Here is a 20022-nt window from a genome sequence, read left to right as displayed (position 1 = left end):
CACCTGTAATCACACAGAGCGCCCTCTAATGTCCACCTGTAATCACACAGAGCGCCCTCTACTGTCCACCTGTAATCACACAGAGCGCCCTCTAATGTCCCCCTGTAATCACACAGAGCGCCCTCTACTGTCCACCTGTAATCACACAGAGCGCCCTCTAATGTCCACCTGTAATCACACAGAGCGCCCTCTAATGTCCATGGAGCGCCCCCACACCGCCGCAGGGCCGAGGGGTACCCGGAGCCGGGCCTCTGAGTCTCAGTCCTGGGGTTGTCACGGTGGCTAGACCCGGTCCGTGGCCCTGTCTGTCAGTGGGGAACGTCCAGTGTAATAAGTGGTGATAATGGTGCGGTTGTGGGGTGCAGGTCGCGGTAAATAACGAGGACACCAGGTTGCAGTCTCTTTACCTCTTTACTGAAGATCTCTGGGTCCTCAGTCCAGAATACAGTTCACCAGGCTGCGCAAGTCCGACCGGTCCAATGGCACCTCCAGAGTTCTCTTCACAGGTGGAAATCTGTGCCTACCTTCTTAGCGCTATGTGTTGTAGTCCTTCCCTGCTGTGCTTACGGAAAGTACCCCACAACTGTTGTGTCTGTTTCTTAAGTTCCCTCACAACTCGATTAAATGATGTTCTTCTAATCTTCCGTCCCTTCCAGATGTTACAGTTAGAACGGCACCCGTTTGTCGGATAGGCCTGGAGTTCTTCCGGGACCCTAGAGACGCCCCTCTCCCGCAATTGCCTCCCAAGACTTCATAGGTGATATGTGTTAGACAGCCCGCCTTAAACTGACTGTCCTGCCGCTGTTTAGAGTATTGCTTGAAGCTGAATGTTATAATACTCCCTCGGCGTTCCGGCCACCGGTAATGCGCCTCAGTAGGGTGTTGCTCCGGTCTTACAGCACGACCCCTACTGGAATTCTCCTATCGCTTGATCTCGTTTCTCACTCAGCACAATCTATCTCGCTTCTAGTCCTTTCTTAGGGCACTGCCGCTTCCCAGAGCTGGCGCGGACCCGTTACGTTCTTTCCAATGCCAAGCCTCTGTCAGGATCCCACCCCTGACAGAGACCCTACTGTCTCTTCCTCCACAACACCCTCTGCCACAAGGTGTTGCCTGGTTCCAACCCAGTCAGCTTTCTGATCTAACTTCCTGCCTGACCCCCAGTTTACCCACTATGGTGGGGAGTGGCCTAATGAATAGCACCCTTAGCTCCCCCCGGAGGCCCGGCTGTGAAATGTATTGGTGTCTGTGATACCTGATCAGATGAACTCCTTCAGTGCCATCAGACGCACCATAGCCCCCCTTAGTGGCGGAGCCACAGTACTGCAACGACCAGGACTCTGGGGCGCTGCACTCCCCCCTGGTTAAACACAGTACTCCGGAACTGGGAAGAAAACAACAATACAAGTTAGCAAAAAGACATACAATTTTGTTGAGTGCAATGACAATAAGTATACTTGAACAGGCTTCCCTTTATGGGAGGTAAGGACACTTGAACGTTACAAACATGGCAAAAAATATCATAGCAACATGCTATAATTTACTTCTGTTACCCCACCGGGCATTCTACTTAAGTGCAAAATTGTTGAACAATAATTTAACATTGCCTTTAAGGACTCACACTCTAAATCCACTAAAGACCTTTCTATAATCACATTATAAGGCACTTTAACTTTTTCATTCTCCTACTTTGGATCTGCAGGACCGCCTGTCCTATCGGCACCAGACCTACTGCCTCTCCTTTCTGTTACAGGACCGCCCCGTTCAGCCAGGGCCTACTGCCTTTTCAACTACTATACACAGTATAGAACATATCTTTTCTTTCAGTTTGAGAACACTGAGCCGGCTCTACTTGGCTCCTATAAGGACTCACCCACTAACCCTTACGGGTTCACTTTCTGTCCTTAGTAACACATTACTAACTTTCGATGGGGAACGCAGGGTTTACCTTCTATCCCCCCCCTTTTCTTATCAACATTATCAACTATCTTCTTTTCACAACATTAAACTTTCTCATTACTTCCTTTTACTTTTTCTTTCAGAGAACATTATCAGCATTCCTTTACAATTAACTAATGGCATACATATAACTTTTACATGTAAATATTATCAGCATTTTCTTATATTGACATTATTGCTACCGGTCTTAAAGCAATATCACCATTTACGTGCAACAAATGAACATCCCCTTTAAGAGGGGACCAAATCTCTGTGAGGTAGCACATCTTCTCAAGCTACCAGTCCATACTCATCAAAGGTTCCAGTACGGTATCTTCGCAAAGAGTCCTTGTTTAAGTAAAACCAGTAGGGAGTGCCTTTAATAAGGTGCAAACTATATACAAAAGAGTTCGGATCATGCACTGTTCATGATTCAGCAGTTTTTATAACATTGTGGAACAAAAAAGCAAAAATGAAAGTGAAAGCAAAAATAAAAAGCAATAGGGATCCCGGGTAACCAAAGGGATCCCTTTAAGAGTTAACCCAGGACGGGTTTTAGCAGCAAAATAGCAAGGAAACAAACAGTTAACTATGTACAGTTCCAGGTTTCCGAGGTTTAGTGGGACGGCTTCCAGAGCTGCACCTGGCACTTAACCCTTCCTGGCCTGGGAAAAGTGAGGTCCAGGGCTACACCCAGTGCTGGACAAACGCCGTTAATCCGTCTTTCATGTACGATTAAATCATGCGCAGCGATGGAGGTCTGCGCAGCTTGAGTATGGGCATTTGCTGCAGCAGAGGTAGCGGCCGCTGCAAGATCAGTCACTGGAACGGAGTCAGCAGCTGTGGCACTAGCAGTCACTGGAGTGGTGTCGGTCGTCAGGGCAGGGTGGCTCTTCCTACCTGCTTCAGATGCGGTTCTCCCGGTGCCGGTCTGCTCCGTCTCCGCTGGGGTCTGGAACGCTGGCTGCGGGGCCTTGTGCTGCGACGCTGTCATCTCTGCTTGCAGCACCTCGCTTTCCGGCAGGGCCTTGCTTTCTGGCTTTGGAGCGCTGGAACTTCTTTCTTGCTCCGGACCAGATGAGGCTGCCGACAGACGTCTGGCGAGGCTCCCGATGATGGTCTTCTTCCACCCGGCCTCAGTGCTCAGCTGCGTCCGCAGGAGTTGGTGGATCAGCTCGTCCGCTCCGGTCTGCAGGGGATCAGCGTCAACTGTGGAGGTCTGGCTGCGGTGCCTCTCCGGGTAGCTGGGGGAGTCCTCGGCTCCGACCCCACGCTCCGGCTCCGCACGGCTGGCCATGGCGTCCTCCATGTCGATCGCTTCTTCTTCCTGGTCCTTTTCCCGCTCTCTCCTTCGTGGGCGGTTTCGTTTTCTCTGTCTCTGCCCACCATTGAGGATCAGGAGGCGGATCTCGGCTGCTGACGGACACGTCCTCAAGGGGCCGAGATATTTATACTGGGCGGCCATTGTCTTTCGCGCTCTTCAGCTTGTTCACGCCCACTTCCACGCCCTTCTTCTTCTCCTGCGCTCTCCTCAGCGCTGTAATGGCGGCGGTTTTGGCGGGAACTTTTGGCGGTAAATGGCGCAGCACAGTCTCTCAATAAAGTACAGTCCAAGCACAGTAAATCACAGTTCCAAGGCACACATGACCTGATTCCTCAGGCTTAAGTAGATCCTGTTCGTGACGCCAAGTTTGGAGCGCCCCCACACCGCCGCAGGGCCGAGGGGTACCCGGAGCCGGGCCTCTGAGTTATCAGTTCTGGGGTTGTCACGGTGGCTAGACCCGGTCCGTGGCCCTGTCTGTCAGTGGGGGACGTCCGGTGCAATAAGTGGTGTTGTAACGGTGCAGTTGTGGGGTGCAGGTCGCGGTAAATAACGAGGACACCAGGTTGCAGTCTCTTTACCTCTTTACTGAAGATCTCTGGGTCCTCAGTCCAGAATACGGTTCACCAGGCTGCGCAAGTCCGGCCGGTCCAATGGCACCTCCAGAGTTCTCTTCACAGGTGGAAATCGGTGCCTTCCTTCTTAGCGCTATGTGTTGTAGTCCTTCCCTGCTATGCTTACGGAAAGTACCCCACAACTGTTGTGTCTGTTTCTTAAGTTCCCTCACAACTCGATTAAATGATGTTCTTCTAATCCTCCGTCCCTTCCTGATGTTACAGTTAGAACAGCACCCGTTTGTCGGATAGGCCTGGAGTTCTTCCGGGACCCTAGAGACGCCCCTCTCCCGCAATTGCCTCCCAAGACTTCATAGGTGATATGTGTTAGACAGCCCGCCTTAAAGTGACTGTCCTGCCGCTGTTTAGAGTATTGCTTGAAGCTGAATGTTATAATACTCCCTCGGCGTTCCGGCCACCGATAGTGCGCCTCAGTAGGGTGTTGCTCCGGTCTTACAGCACGACCCCTACTGGAATTCTCCTATTGCTTGATCTCGTTTCTCACTCAGCACAATCTATCTCGCTTCTAGTCCTTTCTTGGGCCCCGCCGCTTCCCGGAGCTGGCGCGGACCCGTTACGTTCTTTCCAATGCCAAGCCTCTGTCAGGATCCCACCCCTGACAGAGACCCTACTGTCTCTTCCCCTACAACACCCTCTGCCACAAGGTGTTGCCTGGTTCCAACCCAGTCAGCTTTCTGATCTAACTTCCTGCCTGACCCCCAGTTTACCCACTATGGTGGGGAGTGGCCTAATGAATAGAACCCTTAGCTCCCCCCGGAGGCCCAGCTGTGAAATGTATTGGTGTCTGTGATACCTGATCAGATGAACTCCTTCAGTGCCATCGGACGCACCATGGCTCCCCATAGTGGCGGAGCCACAGTACTGCAACGACCAGGACTCTGGGGCGCTGCATCCACCTGTAATCACACAGAGCGCCCTCTAGTGTCCCCCTGTAATCACACAGAGCGCCCTCTAATGTCCACCTGTAATCACAGAGCGCCCTCTAATGTCCCCCTGTAACCACACAGAGAGCCCTCTAATGTCCCCCTGTAATCCCACAGAGCGCCCTCTACTGTCCACCTGTAATCACACAGAGCGCCCTCTAGTGTCCACCTGTAATCACACAGAGCGCCCTCTAGTGTCCACCTGTAATCACACAGAGTGCACTCTAGTGACCACCCGTAATAATAAAGAGCACCCTCTAGTGTCCACCTGTAATCACACAGAGCGCCCTCTAATGTCCACCTGTAATCACACAGAGCGCCCTCTAATGTCCACCTGTAATCACACAGAGCGCCCTCTAATGTCCACCTGTAATCACACAGAGCGCCCTCTAGTGTCCACCTGTAATCACACAGAGCGCCCTCTAGTGTCCCCCTGTAATCACACAGAGCGCCCTCTAATGTCCACCTGTAATCACAGAGCGCCCTCTAATGTCCCCCTGTAACCACACAGAGCGCCCTCTAATGTCCCCCTGTAATCACACAGAGCGCCCTCTACTGTCCACCTGTAATCACACAGAGCGCCCTCTAGTGTCCACCTGTAATCACACAGAGCGCCCTCTAATGTCCAACTGTAATCACACAGAGCGCCCACTAGTGTCCACCTGTAATCACACAGAGCGCCCACTAGTGTCCACCTGTAATCACACAGAGCGCCCTCTAGTGTCCACCTGTAACCACACAGAGCGCCCTCTAATGTCCCCCTGTAATCACACAGAGCGCCCTCTACTGTCCACCTGTAATCACACAGAGCGCCCTCTACTGTCCACCTGTAATCACACAGAGCGCCCTCTAATGTCCACCTGTAATCACACAGAGCGCCCTCTAGTGTCCCCCTGTAATCACACAGAGCGCCCTCTAATGTCCACCTGTAATCACAGAGCGCCCTCTAATGTCCCCCTGTAACCACACAGAGCACCCTCTAATGTCCCCCTGTAATCACACAGAGCGCCCTCTACTGTCCACCTGTAATCACACAGAGCGCTCTCTAGTGTCCACCTGTAATCACACAGAGCGCCCACTAGTGTCCACCTGTAATCACACAGAGCGCCCTCTAGTGTCCACCTGTAATCACACAGAGCGCCCTCTAATGTCCCCCTGTAATCACACAGAGCGCCCTCTAGTGTCCCTCTGTAATCACACAGAGCGCCCTCTAATGTCCACCTGTAATCACACAGAGCGCCCTCTAGTGTCCACCTGTAATCACACAGAGCGCCCTCTAGTGTCCACCTGTAATCACACAGAGCGCCCTCTAATGTCCACCTGTAATCACACAGAGCGCCCTCTACTGTCCACCTGTAATCACACAGAGCGCCCTCTAGTGTCCACCTGTAATCACACAGAGCGCCCTCTAGTGTCCACCTGTAATCACACAGAGCGCCCTCTAGTGTCCACCTGTAATCACAGAGTGCACTCTAGTGACCACCCGTAATAATAAAGAGCACCCTCTAGTGTCCACCTGTAATCACACAGAGCGCCCTCTAGTGTCCACCTGTAATCACACAGAGCGCCCTCTAGTGTCCACCTGTAATCACACAGAGCGCCCTCTAGTGTCCACCTGTAATCACACAGAGTGCACTCTAGTGACCACCCGTAATAATAAAGAGCACCCTCTAGTGTCCACCTGTAATCACAGAGCGCCCTCTACTGTCCCCCTGTAACCACACAGAGCGCCCTCTAATGTCCCCCTGTAATCACAGAGCGCCCTCTAGTGTCCACCTGTAATCACACAGAGCGCCCTCTAATGTCCACCTGTAATCACACAGAGCGCCCTCTAATGTCCCCCTGTAATCACACAGAGCGCCCTCTAGTGTCCACCTGTAATCACACAGAGCGCCCTCTAATGTCCCCCTGTAATCACACAGAGCGCCCTCTAATGTCCCCCTGTAATCACACAGAGCGCCCTCTAGTGTCCACCTGTAATCACACAGAGCGCCCTCTAGTGTCCCCCTGTAATCACACAGAGCGCCCTCTAGTGTCCACCTGTAATCACACAGAGCGCCCTCTAGTGTCCACCTGTAATCACACAGAGCGCTCTCTAGTGTCCACCTGTAATCACACAGAGCGCCCACTAGTGTCCACCTGTAATCACACAGAGCGCCCTCTAGTGTCCACCTGTAATCACACAGAGCGCCCTCTAGTGTCCACCTGTAATCACACAGAGAGCCCTCTAGTGTCCAACTGTAATGGTATTCGGTCAGGATGACCGACGCTGGTTCAGGGGGTCCACTGGGGGATTTTAGGGCAGCTAGATGGTATATCTTCCCACAGGTGAAGTATGTCCCCAGGGCTCCCGATGTGTGGATAGTGATATAGTGAGAGGTGCAGAGAAAAACGAGGACACAAGATTGCAGTCTCTTTACCTTTACTGAAGACTTCAGCATCCACAGTCCAGGGCACCAGACCACAGGGCAGGCAGAGAAGTCCGGGCAGTCCAGAGACAAGCCAGTTCCCCTGGGTAGGTCAGGTGGAAGCCTACCACTCTGCGCTTTCTGTCCCTAAGTCCCTGCTGCCACTAAGTGTCTCAACAAGGTCTTTAATCGTTCTGCTGTCCTAGGACAGGTACCTGTATAGCAGGCAGCTCAGGCCGTGTGAACTGGGGTCTGTTCTTGGTGACTCCAGGCTCCTAGGTGCTGCTGTGCCACAGGTAATTATGGGCAAGGTCCTTGTAGAACAATACCCTCTGGTTCTGCTCTGTGTTTTGTAATCCACAAAAGCCTCGGGCTCCCAGTACCCAGATTTTTGCGCTGTAGCTCTTCAGAGGCCTGCTCGTGGCTTCCTGGAGCTCTCTCTTTCCTCTGTGCTCCAGTCCTGTCTGTCCTCGCACACAGACTCCTACTACCAACCGAGCTCACTCCGCCTCCAAACCAAGATCTATATTCCGGGAAGCTGCCCTAAAACAGGGCTTGGAGCTCCTCCTCCTGGCCTGGAAGTGGAAGGTGTTGTGTGTGTGTAAACCTACCAAAGGAAACCTCACTTGTCTCCAGACATAGCACTATCCTCCCCCTGAGGAAGACGGCCACCTGGGGTGCCACATGTTCATGAGGCTGGTTCACTTCACAATATAGGCAATTCCCGGTCTATTCAATGACGCTCAGTCACGCTGTCAGCTGTTTGTCACCTCAATGGAAATTTGTATGAGAGGGGAGAGGAGAGCGCACTGTAGAGTCAAAGATATGTGTAATATTTTACATGACATGTATTACAGACAAATATAGTTCAGTTTTCTCTATTTTACAGATCAGTGGGAGGACAAACGGACCAAGGACACTTACCTGGCTTTAAACACAAGTGAGGAGCACAGCCTCTGGAAGCAGAGAGTTTTCCAAGGTATATTTCTGTTTCCATATGCAGATGTCATGTACCCTCAGAGACGCTGTACTTGGCCCCTGGCCTTGAAGGGAGCCCGACATGACAGGGTTGATGTGGGAATATAGCGAGCTGGAGGGATATTTAGAAGATTGGGGGTTAACAGATTAGATTAGAGGAGGAGCTGGGGTAAGGTTTTGGAGGGGAGGAGGGGTCTGAGGTGGGGTTATGGGGCAGTAATATAAAAGGGCCAGTCATGTTAGTGTGGGTAGACATTTTAGGTGCCCCCTGACAGAGTTAAGAAGCTTTATAGGGTACCTGAAATATGGACGTTGAGGCTCTGCTTCAGCAACTGAGAAACACTGCAGGCACGCATGGCACAGATTGGCCGCAGTCATCTGTGCATGGCCTGATGCAAGGGGTCATGACTGGAGCTTTCCAGACTCCTCAGAATGGACGCCGGCCATGGAGGACTAGGCCTTCAGCGTGCCTCAGTCCTGAGTTCACCCCCCTGGGTCCAGCACCGTGCTAGGAGTCCCTCCGGTGAGTGGCCAGGGTCATAGTTCGGCGGCCCAATGTCCAATAACCGGGAGGAATCCTACAGTCTGGCGTGGCCTACAGCAGGGGGAGGAGTCGGCCTCCCGTTCTTCTACGGCTGCGCAGGAGATACCGGAAGCAGGAGCGGCGGGTGTTCTTACGATCGGAGGAGGTGGGGAGATGAGGGCCTTACCTTCCAGCCCCTCAGCAGGGAGAACATTGCGAGTGTCCGCCTCAGCAGGCAGCGCGACGGCGTTGGCCGTGCAGGAGAGTGTTGGGCTGACCCTGGAGACGCGACAGAGCAGGGGTCAACAGGAGGGTAAGGGCAGCAGGTAGCTGCCTCGGTTGGCAGAGCATGGGAGACTGCACCAAGCACAGGAGGCATCCCACTAGGGGCAGCAGGATGCTGGCCCTGCATTCAGCGCAACAGCAGCAGCAGCTCAGAGGGCCCTGCACAAATGGCTGGCATTGCTTATCTTTATAGTCTGTGGGGCAGGGAGACCCAGGAGCTGCAGAACCAGCTTCAGACCGGCACGGAATCCGATCGGGCTTGGGACAACATCTGCAGGATTACAGATTTCCAGCTGCTGGTATCACAGCGCCCAGGCAGCTAGGGGAGACAGCTCATTTATTTCCTATTATCCCTTTGTTAAACTAGGAGTCAGGATGTGCTTTCTGGGGGGGTTAGTGGGGGTATGGGGCTAATCTTACACGGTTTGAGAGATTTAGCTATGTTATGGGGGTCTGGGGGCTCTCAGGGAGGGGTAACGCCATCCGCTGCATGGTTGGGGTATTCTGGGGCAATTTAGAGGGTATGGTACTTCCGGTATAGGGGTGGGTGATTCAGCATCTATTGGAGGAAGTGGCAGGACACTGGGTGTTAATATGACGGCTGAGGGGGCAGCGGGTTCAGGACAATTTACAGGGGAAGGTGGGGAAAAAGAGAAGGAGGATTCGGTACATTTGGATGATGCAGCAAAGGGAGACGTTTATGTATGTTTTTAGGGTCCGTTGGGGGCTCATTTGAAGCAGGAATTACGATAAAAGATTTGGAAAGGGGAATACGTGGAAACATTTTCTTTGCTGCCATTGGAGCGTTTTAATGTGGATAGGGCAAGGAAAGATGATTCTAAGAGGCAAGATGAAGAAAAGAGGAGGTATCGTTTAATTCCCAGAACCTTCTCTAATTGGTTGCATGGTTACATGCATTCACCATTTTAGCTACCGTGATCGTTAAGAAGGCCCCGGACAATTGTTCAAGCCTCTTTTGATATATGAACGTGCAGCGCCCCAGAGTCCTGGTCGTTGCAGTACTGTGGCTCCGCCGCATAGGGGGGCTATGGTACGTCTGATGGCACTGAAGGAGTTCATCTGACCAGGTATCACAGACACCAATACATTTCACAGTCTGGCCTCCAGGGGGAGCTAAGGGTACTATTCATTAGGCCACTTCTCACAGTCTGGTAAAACTGGGGGTCAGGCAGGAAGTTAGAGAGAAAGCTGACTGGGTTGGAACCAGGCAACACCTTGTGGCAGAGGGTGTTGTAGGGGAAGATTCGGTAGGGTCCCTGTCAGGGGTGGGATCCTGACAGAGGCCTGGCAATCAGAGAGAAAGCTACGGGACCGCGCCTGCACTTCATAGCGGCGGTGCCCTAAGAAAGGACAAGAAGCGAGATTTATTGTGCTGAGTGAGAAACGAGATCAACGCAACAGGGAGAAATACCAGTAGGAGTTGTGCTGTTAGACCGAGGCAACATCCTACTGAGGCGTAAATTACCGGTGGCCGGAACGCCGAGGAAGTACAGAGCTCTAAGCATTACTTCAAACCAACGGCAGGGCAGAGAGCTATAGGCTGGCTGTCTCACCTACATCACCTACGCAGACATAGGGGGCAACCTTTGGAGAGGGGCGACGCTAGGGTCCCAGAAGAGCTCCGAGCCTTCCCGTCATACGGGTGTGTCCTACCATAAGATCTGGGGGACGAGATTAAGAAGAACATCAGAATTGAGTTGTTGTGAGGGAACACGAGAAACAGACACAACAGTTGTGGGGTACTATCCCGTAAGCACAGCAGGGGAGGACCGCAACACACAAGCGCTAGAAGGAAGGCACAGATTTCCACCTGCGAAGGGAACTCTGGAGGTGCCATTGGACCGGCCGGACTTGCGCAGCCCGGTTAACCATATTCCGGACTGAGGACCCAGAGACCTTCAGTAAAGAGGTAAAGAGACTGCAACCTGATGTCCTCGTTATTTACTGCACCGCACCACTACCACCATCCATATCTATTACTGTACACCCCTCAGCAGGGTCACGGACCGGGTCTAGCCACCGTGACAACCCCAGAGCAGAGACTCAGAGGCCCGGTACTGGGTACCCCTCGGCCCTGCGGCAGTGGCGGCGCTACAACTTGGCGTCACGAACAGGATCTACTTAAGCCTGAAGAATCAGGTCATGTGTGCTTTGGAACTGTGATTTACTGTGCTTGGACTGTACTTTATTGCAAAGACTGTGCTGTGCCACTTGCCGCCAAAATCCACCGCCACTACAGCGCTGAGGAGAGCGCAGGAGAAGAAGAGGGGCGTGAAGTAGGCGTAGACAAGCTGAAGAGCGCGAAAGACAATGGCCGCCCAGTCTAAATATTGTTGCATCCTAAGGGCGGGCCCGTCAAAAGGGGAGATCCGCCTCCTGATCTTCTATGGCGGGCGGAGACCGAAGAAACGAAACTATGACTCAGATGAGGTGGGGCTGGAGACTAGAGAAGGCCTGCAGAAGAGGATGGCCCCGCATCGACCCCCGTCACCAGAGGATTACTCTGATATGCCCCCGCTGGAGGATTTGGATCCGTGGGAGCTGTCGATGGGGCATCCGTCGCCTGCGTGGTCCCCAGCCCGTGTGCCTCCCCCAGGGGAAAGGAGTGACGCTGGAGGAGTTACCCCAGGTAGGGGTACTGAGTGCCGCAACCCCCAGGGAGACCGCCTCACCTCTGCACCAGACCCGGCCGCTGCTGTGGCCACTGGTGCCCCAGCATTCCTGCCGCTTGATCCCAAGGAACCGAGAGGACCAGACATGGGGCCCTTCCCTTGGGGAGAGTACAGGAATCACCTGATTGCAGAGTTCCAGCGGGAAGTGGAGCGGGAGGCGCGTGGTGAGCTGCTGGAGGGCTCCCTGCCGAAGTGGGGCGTCGTCATTGTTTACCTGCCCCAGACAGGAAAGGGCTTCGTGCAGGAGATTGGAACAGCCCTGAGAGTCCGCATCACCCGGGATGAGGTGGAGCCCTGCCTGCGTGGAGACAGCGCCAAGTCCCTACTGAAACCGGGGGATGTGGTCACATATCGCCGGCACCTAAAGGGGAGCAGCTGGTGGGCCCGGGATATGCAGCGCTGCACAGCCGTTCTGGCGGTATCCCGAACCGAGGGGGAGGAGCTCGCCGCTGAAGCCGCTGCTGCCGCCGCCGCCGCTGCCAGCATCATCCATCGACCCACACAGACCCTCATTGCAGCGCACGACCTGGTCGTGCAGAAGACCCGAACCCACGGGGTACACCTGGCCGCGGGAGTGGACTTGGAGTTCAGCCTATCCGGGCCGCAGAAAGCCACCTGCCAGGTAAAGCCTCTGTGGGGGCTGCCAGAAACTGAGTAGTAAGCAAAAATGCTTTAATGAATGTACATAGTTAACTGTTTCCACTGTTTTGCTGCTAAAACCCATTTAGGGTTATTCTTAAAGGGATCCCTTTGTTGACCCGGGATCCCTATTGTTTCTTATTTTTGTTTGTTTTCTACGTTTTGCACAAGTTATCCAGAACTGCTGAATCATGAACAATGCATGATACGAACTCCTTGTATATAGTTTGCACCTTCTTAAAGGTGCTCTCTACTGGTTTTACATAAAAGACGGACTCTTTGCGAAGATACGGTTCTTGGAACTTGCACTGGAGTCCTTGCTGCATACGGACTTGCAGCTTGAGAAGTTGCACTACCTCATAGAGACTTGGTCCCCTCTTAAAGGGGATGTTCACATCCTGCACTTATGAACAGTGTTGCCTTAAGATGGTTGAATGGCAATAATGTCCTGAAAAGAAAGTATTGATGATGTTGATATGTGAAAGTTAAATGTAACCAACTAGTTGATTGTAAGAAATGTTCAATAATGTTAATAGAAGAATGAGGACAGGAAGTGAACCCGTAGGGGGTAGTAGTGAGTCCTCCTAGGAGCCATATAGAGATGGCTCAGTGATCTTAAACTGAAAGAAAAATGATATGTTCTATACTGTGTATAGTAGAGGAAGGACAGTAGGCTCGGGCGGAAAGGAGCGGTCCTGTAACAGAAAGGAGAGGCAGTAGGTCTGGAACAGTTAGGACAGGCGGTCCTGCAGATTTAAAGAAGGAGAATGCATAAAAGTTAATTAGCCTTATATGTGATATAAGAAGGTCTTTAGTGGATTTAGCGAGTACGTCCTTAAAGGCAAAGTTGGATTATTGTTCAAAAATTTTGCACTTAGTAGAATACCCGGTTGGGTAAGAAAAGTTATTTATAGTCAAGTTATTTAAAAGTATTTAACCATGTTTGTAACGTTCAAGTGTCCTCACCTCCCATAAAGGGAAGCTCTGTTAAAAAGTTGACTTGTACTTGCATTTTCAAAATTGTATGTCTTTTTGCTGGCATGTATTGTTGTTTTCTTCCCAGTCCAGGAGTACTGGATTTAACCGGGGGGGGGAGTGCAGCGCCCCAGAGTCCTGGTCATTGCAGTACTGTGGCTCCGCCGCATAGGGGGGCTATGGTACGTCTGATGGCACTGAAGGAGTTCATCTGACCAGGTATCACAGACACCAATACATTTCACAGTCTGGCCTCCAGGGGGAGCTAAGGGTACTATTCATTAGGCCACTCCTCACAGTCTGGTAAAACTGGGGGTCAGGCAGGAAGTTAGAGAGAACGCTGACTGGGTTGGAACCAGGCAACACCTTGTGGCAGAGGGTGTTGTAGGGGAAGATTCGGTAGGGTCCCTGTCAGGGGTGGGATCCTGACAGAGGCCTGGCAATCAGAGAGAAAGCTACGGGACCGCGCCTGCACTTCATAGCGGCGGTGCCCTAAGAAAGGACAAGAAGCGAGATTTATTGTGCTGAGTGAGAAACGAGATCAACGCAACAGGGAGAAATACCAGTAGGAGTCGTGCTGTTAGACCGAGGCAACATCCTACTGAGGCGTAAATTACCGGTGGCCGGAACGCCGAGGAAGTACAGAGCTCTAAGCATTACTTCAAACCAACGGCAGGGCAGAGAGCTATAGGCTGGCTGTCTCACCTACATCACCTACGCAGACATAGGGGGCAACCTTTGGAGAGGGGCGACTCTAGGGTCCCGGAAGAGCTCCGAGCCTTCCCGTCATACGGGTGCGTCCTACCATAAGATCTGGGGGGCGAGAAGAAGAAGAACATCAGAATCGAGTTGTTGTGAGGGAACACGAGGAACAGACACAACAGTTGTGGGGTACTATCCCGTAAGCACAGCAGGGGAGGACCACAACACACAAACGCTAGAAGGAAGGCACAGATTTCCACCTGCAACGGGAACTCTGGAGGTGCCATCGGACCGGCCGGACTTGCGCAGCCCGGTTAACCGTATTCCGGACTGAGGATCCAGAAGCCTTCAGTAAAGAGGTAAAGAGACTGCAACCCGGTGTCCTCGTTATTTACTGCACCGCACCACTACCACCAGTACCACCATCCATATCTATTACTGTACACCCCTCAGCAGGGTCACGGACCGGGTCTAGCCACCGTGACAACCCCAGAGCAGAGACTCAGAGGCCCGGTACCGGGTACCCCTCGGCCCTGCGGCAGTGGGGGCGCTACAAACGCAATTGGGGAGGCTTGTAGGGTGTATGGCAGTCAGGGTTGGTTACAGTACGATGAGCAGTTTCATCAGCGGAAGGCGGTTCGGTCCAGTATTCGGTGGGACCATAAAGGTATAGCTTTATGGATAAGGGTGATGGGCCCTACTAGGTTGGGACGGGATAGTCAGCCATTTCCAGGGGGCAGCGGGGGTTCGGGACAGTCAGGAGACTTGGTGGCAATGCAGAGAGGGCTGTGTTTCTCATTTAATGGAGGGACGTGCAAATTTGGGAACAAGTGTAAATTTAAGTATGAGTGTTCAGCATGTGGGGGCACGAACAAAGCAGAGTAATGTTTCAAGGTGGGCAGACAGAAGAGAGGCAATAACATTGAAAAAAGGTGCGTCTGGACGCGATGGAGGGCTTTCTAAATAAGTATAATGATTCAGCAGTGGCTGGTTTATAAGAGATGGTTTTAGGGATGGTTTCAGAATCCCTTTTGTTGACATAAAAGTTTGGTTGTCCACCAACAATTTAAAGTCGGTATTGCAATTTCCTGACATGGTTGCTGATAAATTAAAAAAAGAAGTGGCTTTGGGTATGATGGCGGGACCATTCGCAGTGGCTCCCTTTAGTAATTTGAGGGTTTCACCACTTGTTGTGGTTCCAAAAAAGGAGCCGAATAAATTCAGGTTAATCCATCACCTATTCTTTCCTAAAGGGTCTTTGGTGAATGACGGAATTGATCAACAGTTATGTTTTGTGTTATACACATCATTTGATGCGGCTATGGATTGGGTACGGTTGTGTGGTAAAGGGGCTTGGTTGGCAGAAACAGAAATTCAAGCAGCATTTAGATTGTTACTGGTACATCCTGATAGCTTGCATTTGTTGGGCTGCTTTTGGAACGGGGGATTTTTTGTTGATCGATGTCTTCCTATGGGATGCTCACTTTCATGTGCTAATTTTGCAACGTTTAGCACTTTTTTGGAATGGGCGGTTAAGGATCTGTCGGGACTGAATTCTTGCATCCATTACCTACATGATTTTTTGTTCATTGTTCCGGCTCAGGCATAAGATTGTTCTATGTTACTGCAACGATGGAAAGTTTGGCAAACAAAATTGGGGTTCCTTTAGTGGCAGAGAAGACAGTTGGGCCAGTGACTTCTTTGAGTTTCTTGGAGATTGAGATCGATACATGGCGATGGAGTGTAGATTGCCAGATGAAAAGGTGATTGAACTAGGCCTGAGGTTTTGAGAGTGAGTGGTTTGTGGAACATAACGTTACGTGAATTGCAATCCTTGTTTGGTTAGCTAAATTTTGCATACAGAATAATGCCAATGGGTAGAGCGTTTGTCATGGTGTGACCCAACCCAACGGGTGGTCGGTCAACCGATGGCACAACTCACCAACAACAGGATGGAAAAGGTGAGAGGAAGGCCCTACCCGTAGGCAATGGGGAATGGTCACCACCTCAAACCTGAGCCTATACCTGCACTCCCCTAGCGCCCTATGCGGGTCCTTCCCCCCGCTGCCGGCAGGATACCTCATCCCTAGTAGTTACTTATTACTGCCCTGGCTAGTGCACTGGCTGGGAAATTCGTGGATACCATCCGCGCTGCTGTATAAATGAAAGTCCAGGCAAGGTTGCAGATAAAGAATGGTGATATATTCTCAATGCACATCTAAGTCAACAGGACTTCTTCCTCAGGAGATGCTATAAGTGTACAATATTGCTACATACTGTTTAAGTAGATTCCACATTCAAATCAGGCACCAAAAAGGAATCACATGTGAAATTGTGTCAAAATTCATGAAAACTGACACATGGTACAGCACATGACTATCACAGCTAAAACATGAGGTTTGATTTAAAAAAGAAAAAATATATACTGATATTTTATAATCATAAATCACCATTCTTTATCTTCAACCTTGCCTGGACTTTCATTTATACAGCAGCGCGGATGGTATCTGTGAATTTCCCAGTTTTTTATACTACGTGTATTAGGGTTGAACAATTAATATAATGTTCAATTCTCTAGTTGCCTACTCCTGGCCTAATGGATATTGATCATGTGCACTAAAGAAATACACCAGACACAGTCAGCTGTAACTCTCCTTGATCAATGTGTGGCTCAGCTCCAAGAAGAAATTTATTAGTGAAACACAATGTTATATATCTCCTGTAAGGAGACTCGGTTAGCTCTAAAATGGGAGTGATCGGATGTATTCCATTGGTTAGTGGGTTGGGCATGAGCAAGTCCATGGGTGGATCCATGAGGTCATCAGGGTGGGTTGGTCCGTGAGGTCATCAGGGTGGGCGTCACTGTGGGTGGATCCATGAGGTTATCAGGGTGGGTGTCATCTTGGATACCAGAGCACACGGTCTGCTGGTACAGGAAATGGCGGCCATCTTTAGTGTCTTCATTGTTCATCTTGGATACCAGAGCACATGGATCTGATACAGGAGATGGCGGCCATCTTCAGTGTCTCACTTTGTCTGAGGAAAACTTATGTAAGGTTAAACAATACATGTTATGGGTTGCTTCTCTCAATTACCTTATGTGTTGAGGTTAATTAAGTATTTGATCTTATGGCTCTCCTCAACAGTCCCCCCTAAATACTTTATTAACCTTTTCTTTTATCTTGATCCCACCGTGGTTCCCTAACCCATCGATGTTAAGTGTTATTATGACATCAGAAGCTTCATGACAATATGGATTTATACAGCAGCGCGGATGGTATCTGTGAATTTCCCAGTTTTTTATACTACGTGTATTAGGGTTGAACAATTAATATAATGTTCAATTCTCTAGTTGCCTACTCCTGGCCTAATGGATATTGATCATGTGCACTAAAGAAATACACCAGACACAGTCAGCTGTAACTCTCCTTGATCAATGTGTGGCTCAGCTCCAAGAAGAAATTTATTAGTGAAACACAATGTTATATATGTCCTGTAAGGAGACTCGGTTAGCTCTAAAATGGGAGTGATCGGATGTATTCCATTGGTTAGTGGGTTGGGCATGAGCAAGTCCATGGGTGGATCCATGAGGTCATCAGGGTGGGTTGGTCCGTGAGGTCATCAGGGTGGGCGTCACTGTGGGTGGATCCATGAGGTTATCAGGGTGGGTGTCATCTTGGATACCAGAGCACACGGTCTGCTGGTACAGGAAATGGCGGCCATCTTTAGTGTCTTCATTGTTCATCTTGGATACCAGAGCACATGGATCTGATACAGGAGATGGCGGCCATCTTCAGTGTCTCACTTTGTCTGAGGAAAACTTATGTAAGGTTAAACAATACATGTTATGGGTTGCTTCTCTCAATTACCTTATGTGTTGAGGTTAATTAAGTATTTGATCTTATGGCTCTCCTCAACAGTCCCCCCTAAATACTTTATTAACCTTTTCTTTTATCTTGATCCCACCGTGGTTCCCTAACCCATTGATGTTAAGTGTTATTATGACATCAGAAGCTTCATGACAATATGGATGCTACTGACACCAGATAATGTGTGACTAATTATGGGTATACTGCAGAGGTATATTGGAGCGCGTTACCCATGTCCTCGGGACTTCCCTACCTGCTGGATCTATTACTCTCCAATCTCCCATCTTCATGGTTACATAAAATACACATGTGCGACTAACCCTGTTGTACACATCCTAGATCTGACCGTCTTGCCCGGGAGGGGGAATTGGAGTTTTCACCAGTTTGAGACAAGTTTTCCCTTGTGGAAAACCTCCCTTTGTAGCTGGACTTTGACAAGCAGGTCAGATCCTACTCTGTCCCTACCTGTCTAAGAAGTTTACAATGTGAGAGATGGATCCAGGAGGCACAAACTTGCATACAGCCGCTCTGACTGCCTAGTTGTGGACTGTAAAAGACCGAAGAGGGCCTAGCTGTTCTATGTCTGCAGAATAACTCACCTCCTGAGCTATGAAAATGGGCACTGATGTTTTTACTCCTCTCTCGATCATTTTCCTTACACAGGGAAGAACACAACAAACAATAATAGCTGCAATGATTAGGACGACGAGGATAACTACGCCTATCTGAGCTAGCCATCTCTGCCATCCCTTCATCCATGAAAAGTATTGGTCCCAGGGATCTTCTACACCTGAATTTTTCTTTAATTCTTTTTGTAGGGAATTCAGCTTTTTTATGGCTACTGTAACCTTCCCTGTGGGACCTGTATTATCTGGAATATAGGTACAGCATGCAGATTTCACCATTTTGCAAACACCTCCTTTTTCTGCCAATATCATGTCAAGGGCCATTCTGTTTTGAAAAGCCATTATTGATGTAGGGCCTAGTTGGTCTGCCAAACCTTGAAGAGCTTCTCTAGTGTAATTGACAAATCTCTGTTGATTATAATAGATGTAATTGATCCAGTCTACATTTTTATTTATAGTCACTAGGGGTAAGATAAACGATTCAAAACCTGCTTTGACTTGATCCCTGGCTTTAAATTCATCTGGTACCCCCCTTGGGACTCCTATAGCATCGATATAAATGTGGGGGTCAAAACTGCCTTTTGGTTCTAAATTTGTTTCCCGTTTTGTTCTGTGGAGATTTTCTGAAGTTAGGGCTTCCTCACCTTCTGCTGCTATGTAGAAGGGCATTATGGCTTTGGCTAGTGTACATTCTCCTATCCACTCTCCTTCTAAATGAGTTCTGATCTTCATGTCTCCACATATCCAGAAAACATCAGAAATAGACTGGGTTTGGTTAATCAGGTCCCCCCTGCTTGCATTACTATATCTGCTGCAATATCCCTTTGTGAAATTACCCAAAAATATGCTCCCTTCAGTATTAGTGTAACAGGTGTACTTTCCTGGGTATATGGTGATGCCTTCACCTGGATTAGGTGTTTTTGTGACTATGGGATACTTCTTTTTCCAATTTTCGCAATTTGTTTCATCAAGGGATTTGTTAGTAAACAGACTCAGGAAACATTTTTCCACATCTGGGGGTAAGTCTAGAGGGACAGATCCCAAGTGGGGTCTCGCTCCTGCACAGACAAAGCAATTAGATTTATTATATTGATTGGCTGTATATTTCATCCACTTCAACCATAAGTTGGTCTCAGTGTATCCTGTTTCAATGGCAAGAATGTCTTCAAATGTGGGGTTTGCAATGGCCGTCACCTTGTTAAGAGGGTTTGAATGCTTATTTTTATCTTTTGGGGACATTTCTTTTATATCTGCTAATATGAATTGACCTAGATGGGCACAACTGGCACACACACACCATTTACATATGTACCCAGCAGATAGGTGCCATTATCGCCAGGTTGAGGGTTCTCCAGGTTGAGGACTAAAGGGTTGCATTGGCCAATGGTATCACAGGGTTTGAGGACTTTTGTACGGGAGAGTGTCATCCTAGCGAGTAGGGATTTGCCCTGTGAGTCCTGTTTTCTTGAGGCTGTGTTTGGTCTATACCCCCAATCTTCACCAGTGT

At 50.0% G+C, this 20022-nt stretch overlaps 1 protein-coding gene across 1 annotated transcript in view; it reads left to right on the top strand.

The window, feature by feature from the left end:
- Window positions 1-20022, top strand: part of LOC143781443 (C-type lectin domain family 2 member D-like) — a 214294-nt gene that overhangs the window by 42417 nt on the left and 151855 nt on the right. Inside the window, exon 3 of the mRNA XM_077268088.1 lies at window positions 8115-8204. Within this exon, the coding sequence (XP_077124203.1) occupies window positions 8115-8204 (90 nt within the window). The remainder of the gene's footprint in view (window positions 1-8114; window positions 8205-20022) is intronic.

Source organism: Ranitomeya variabilis, chromosome 1 (assembly GCF_051348905.1).
Source record: "Ranitomeya variabilis isolate aRanVar5 chromosome 1, aRanVar5.hap1, whole genome shotgun sequence".
Classification (NCBI taxonomy): Eukaryota; Metazoa; Chordata; class Amphibia; order Anura; family Dendrobatidae; genus Ranitomeya; species Ranitomeya variabilis.
Note: the sequence above shows the minus strand (reverse complement) of the source record. Positions and strands in the feature narration are given on the sequence as shown.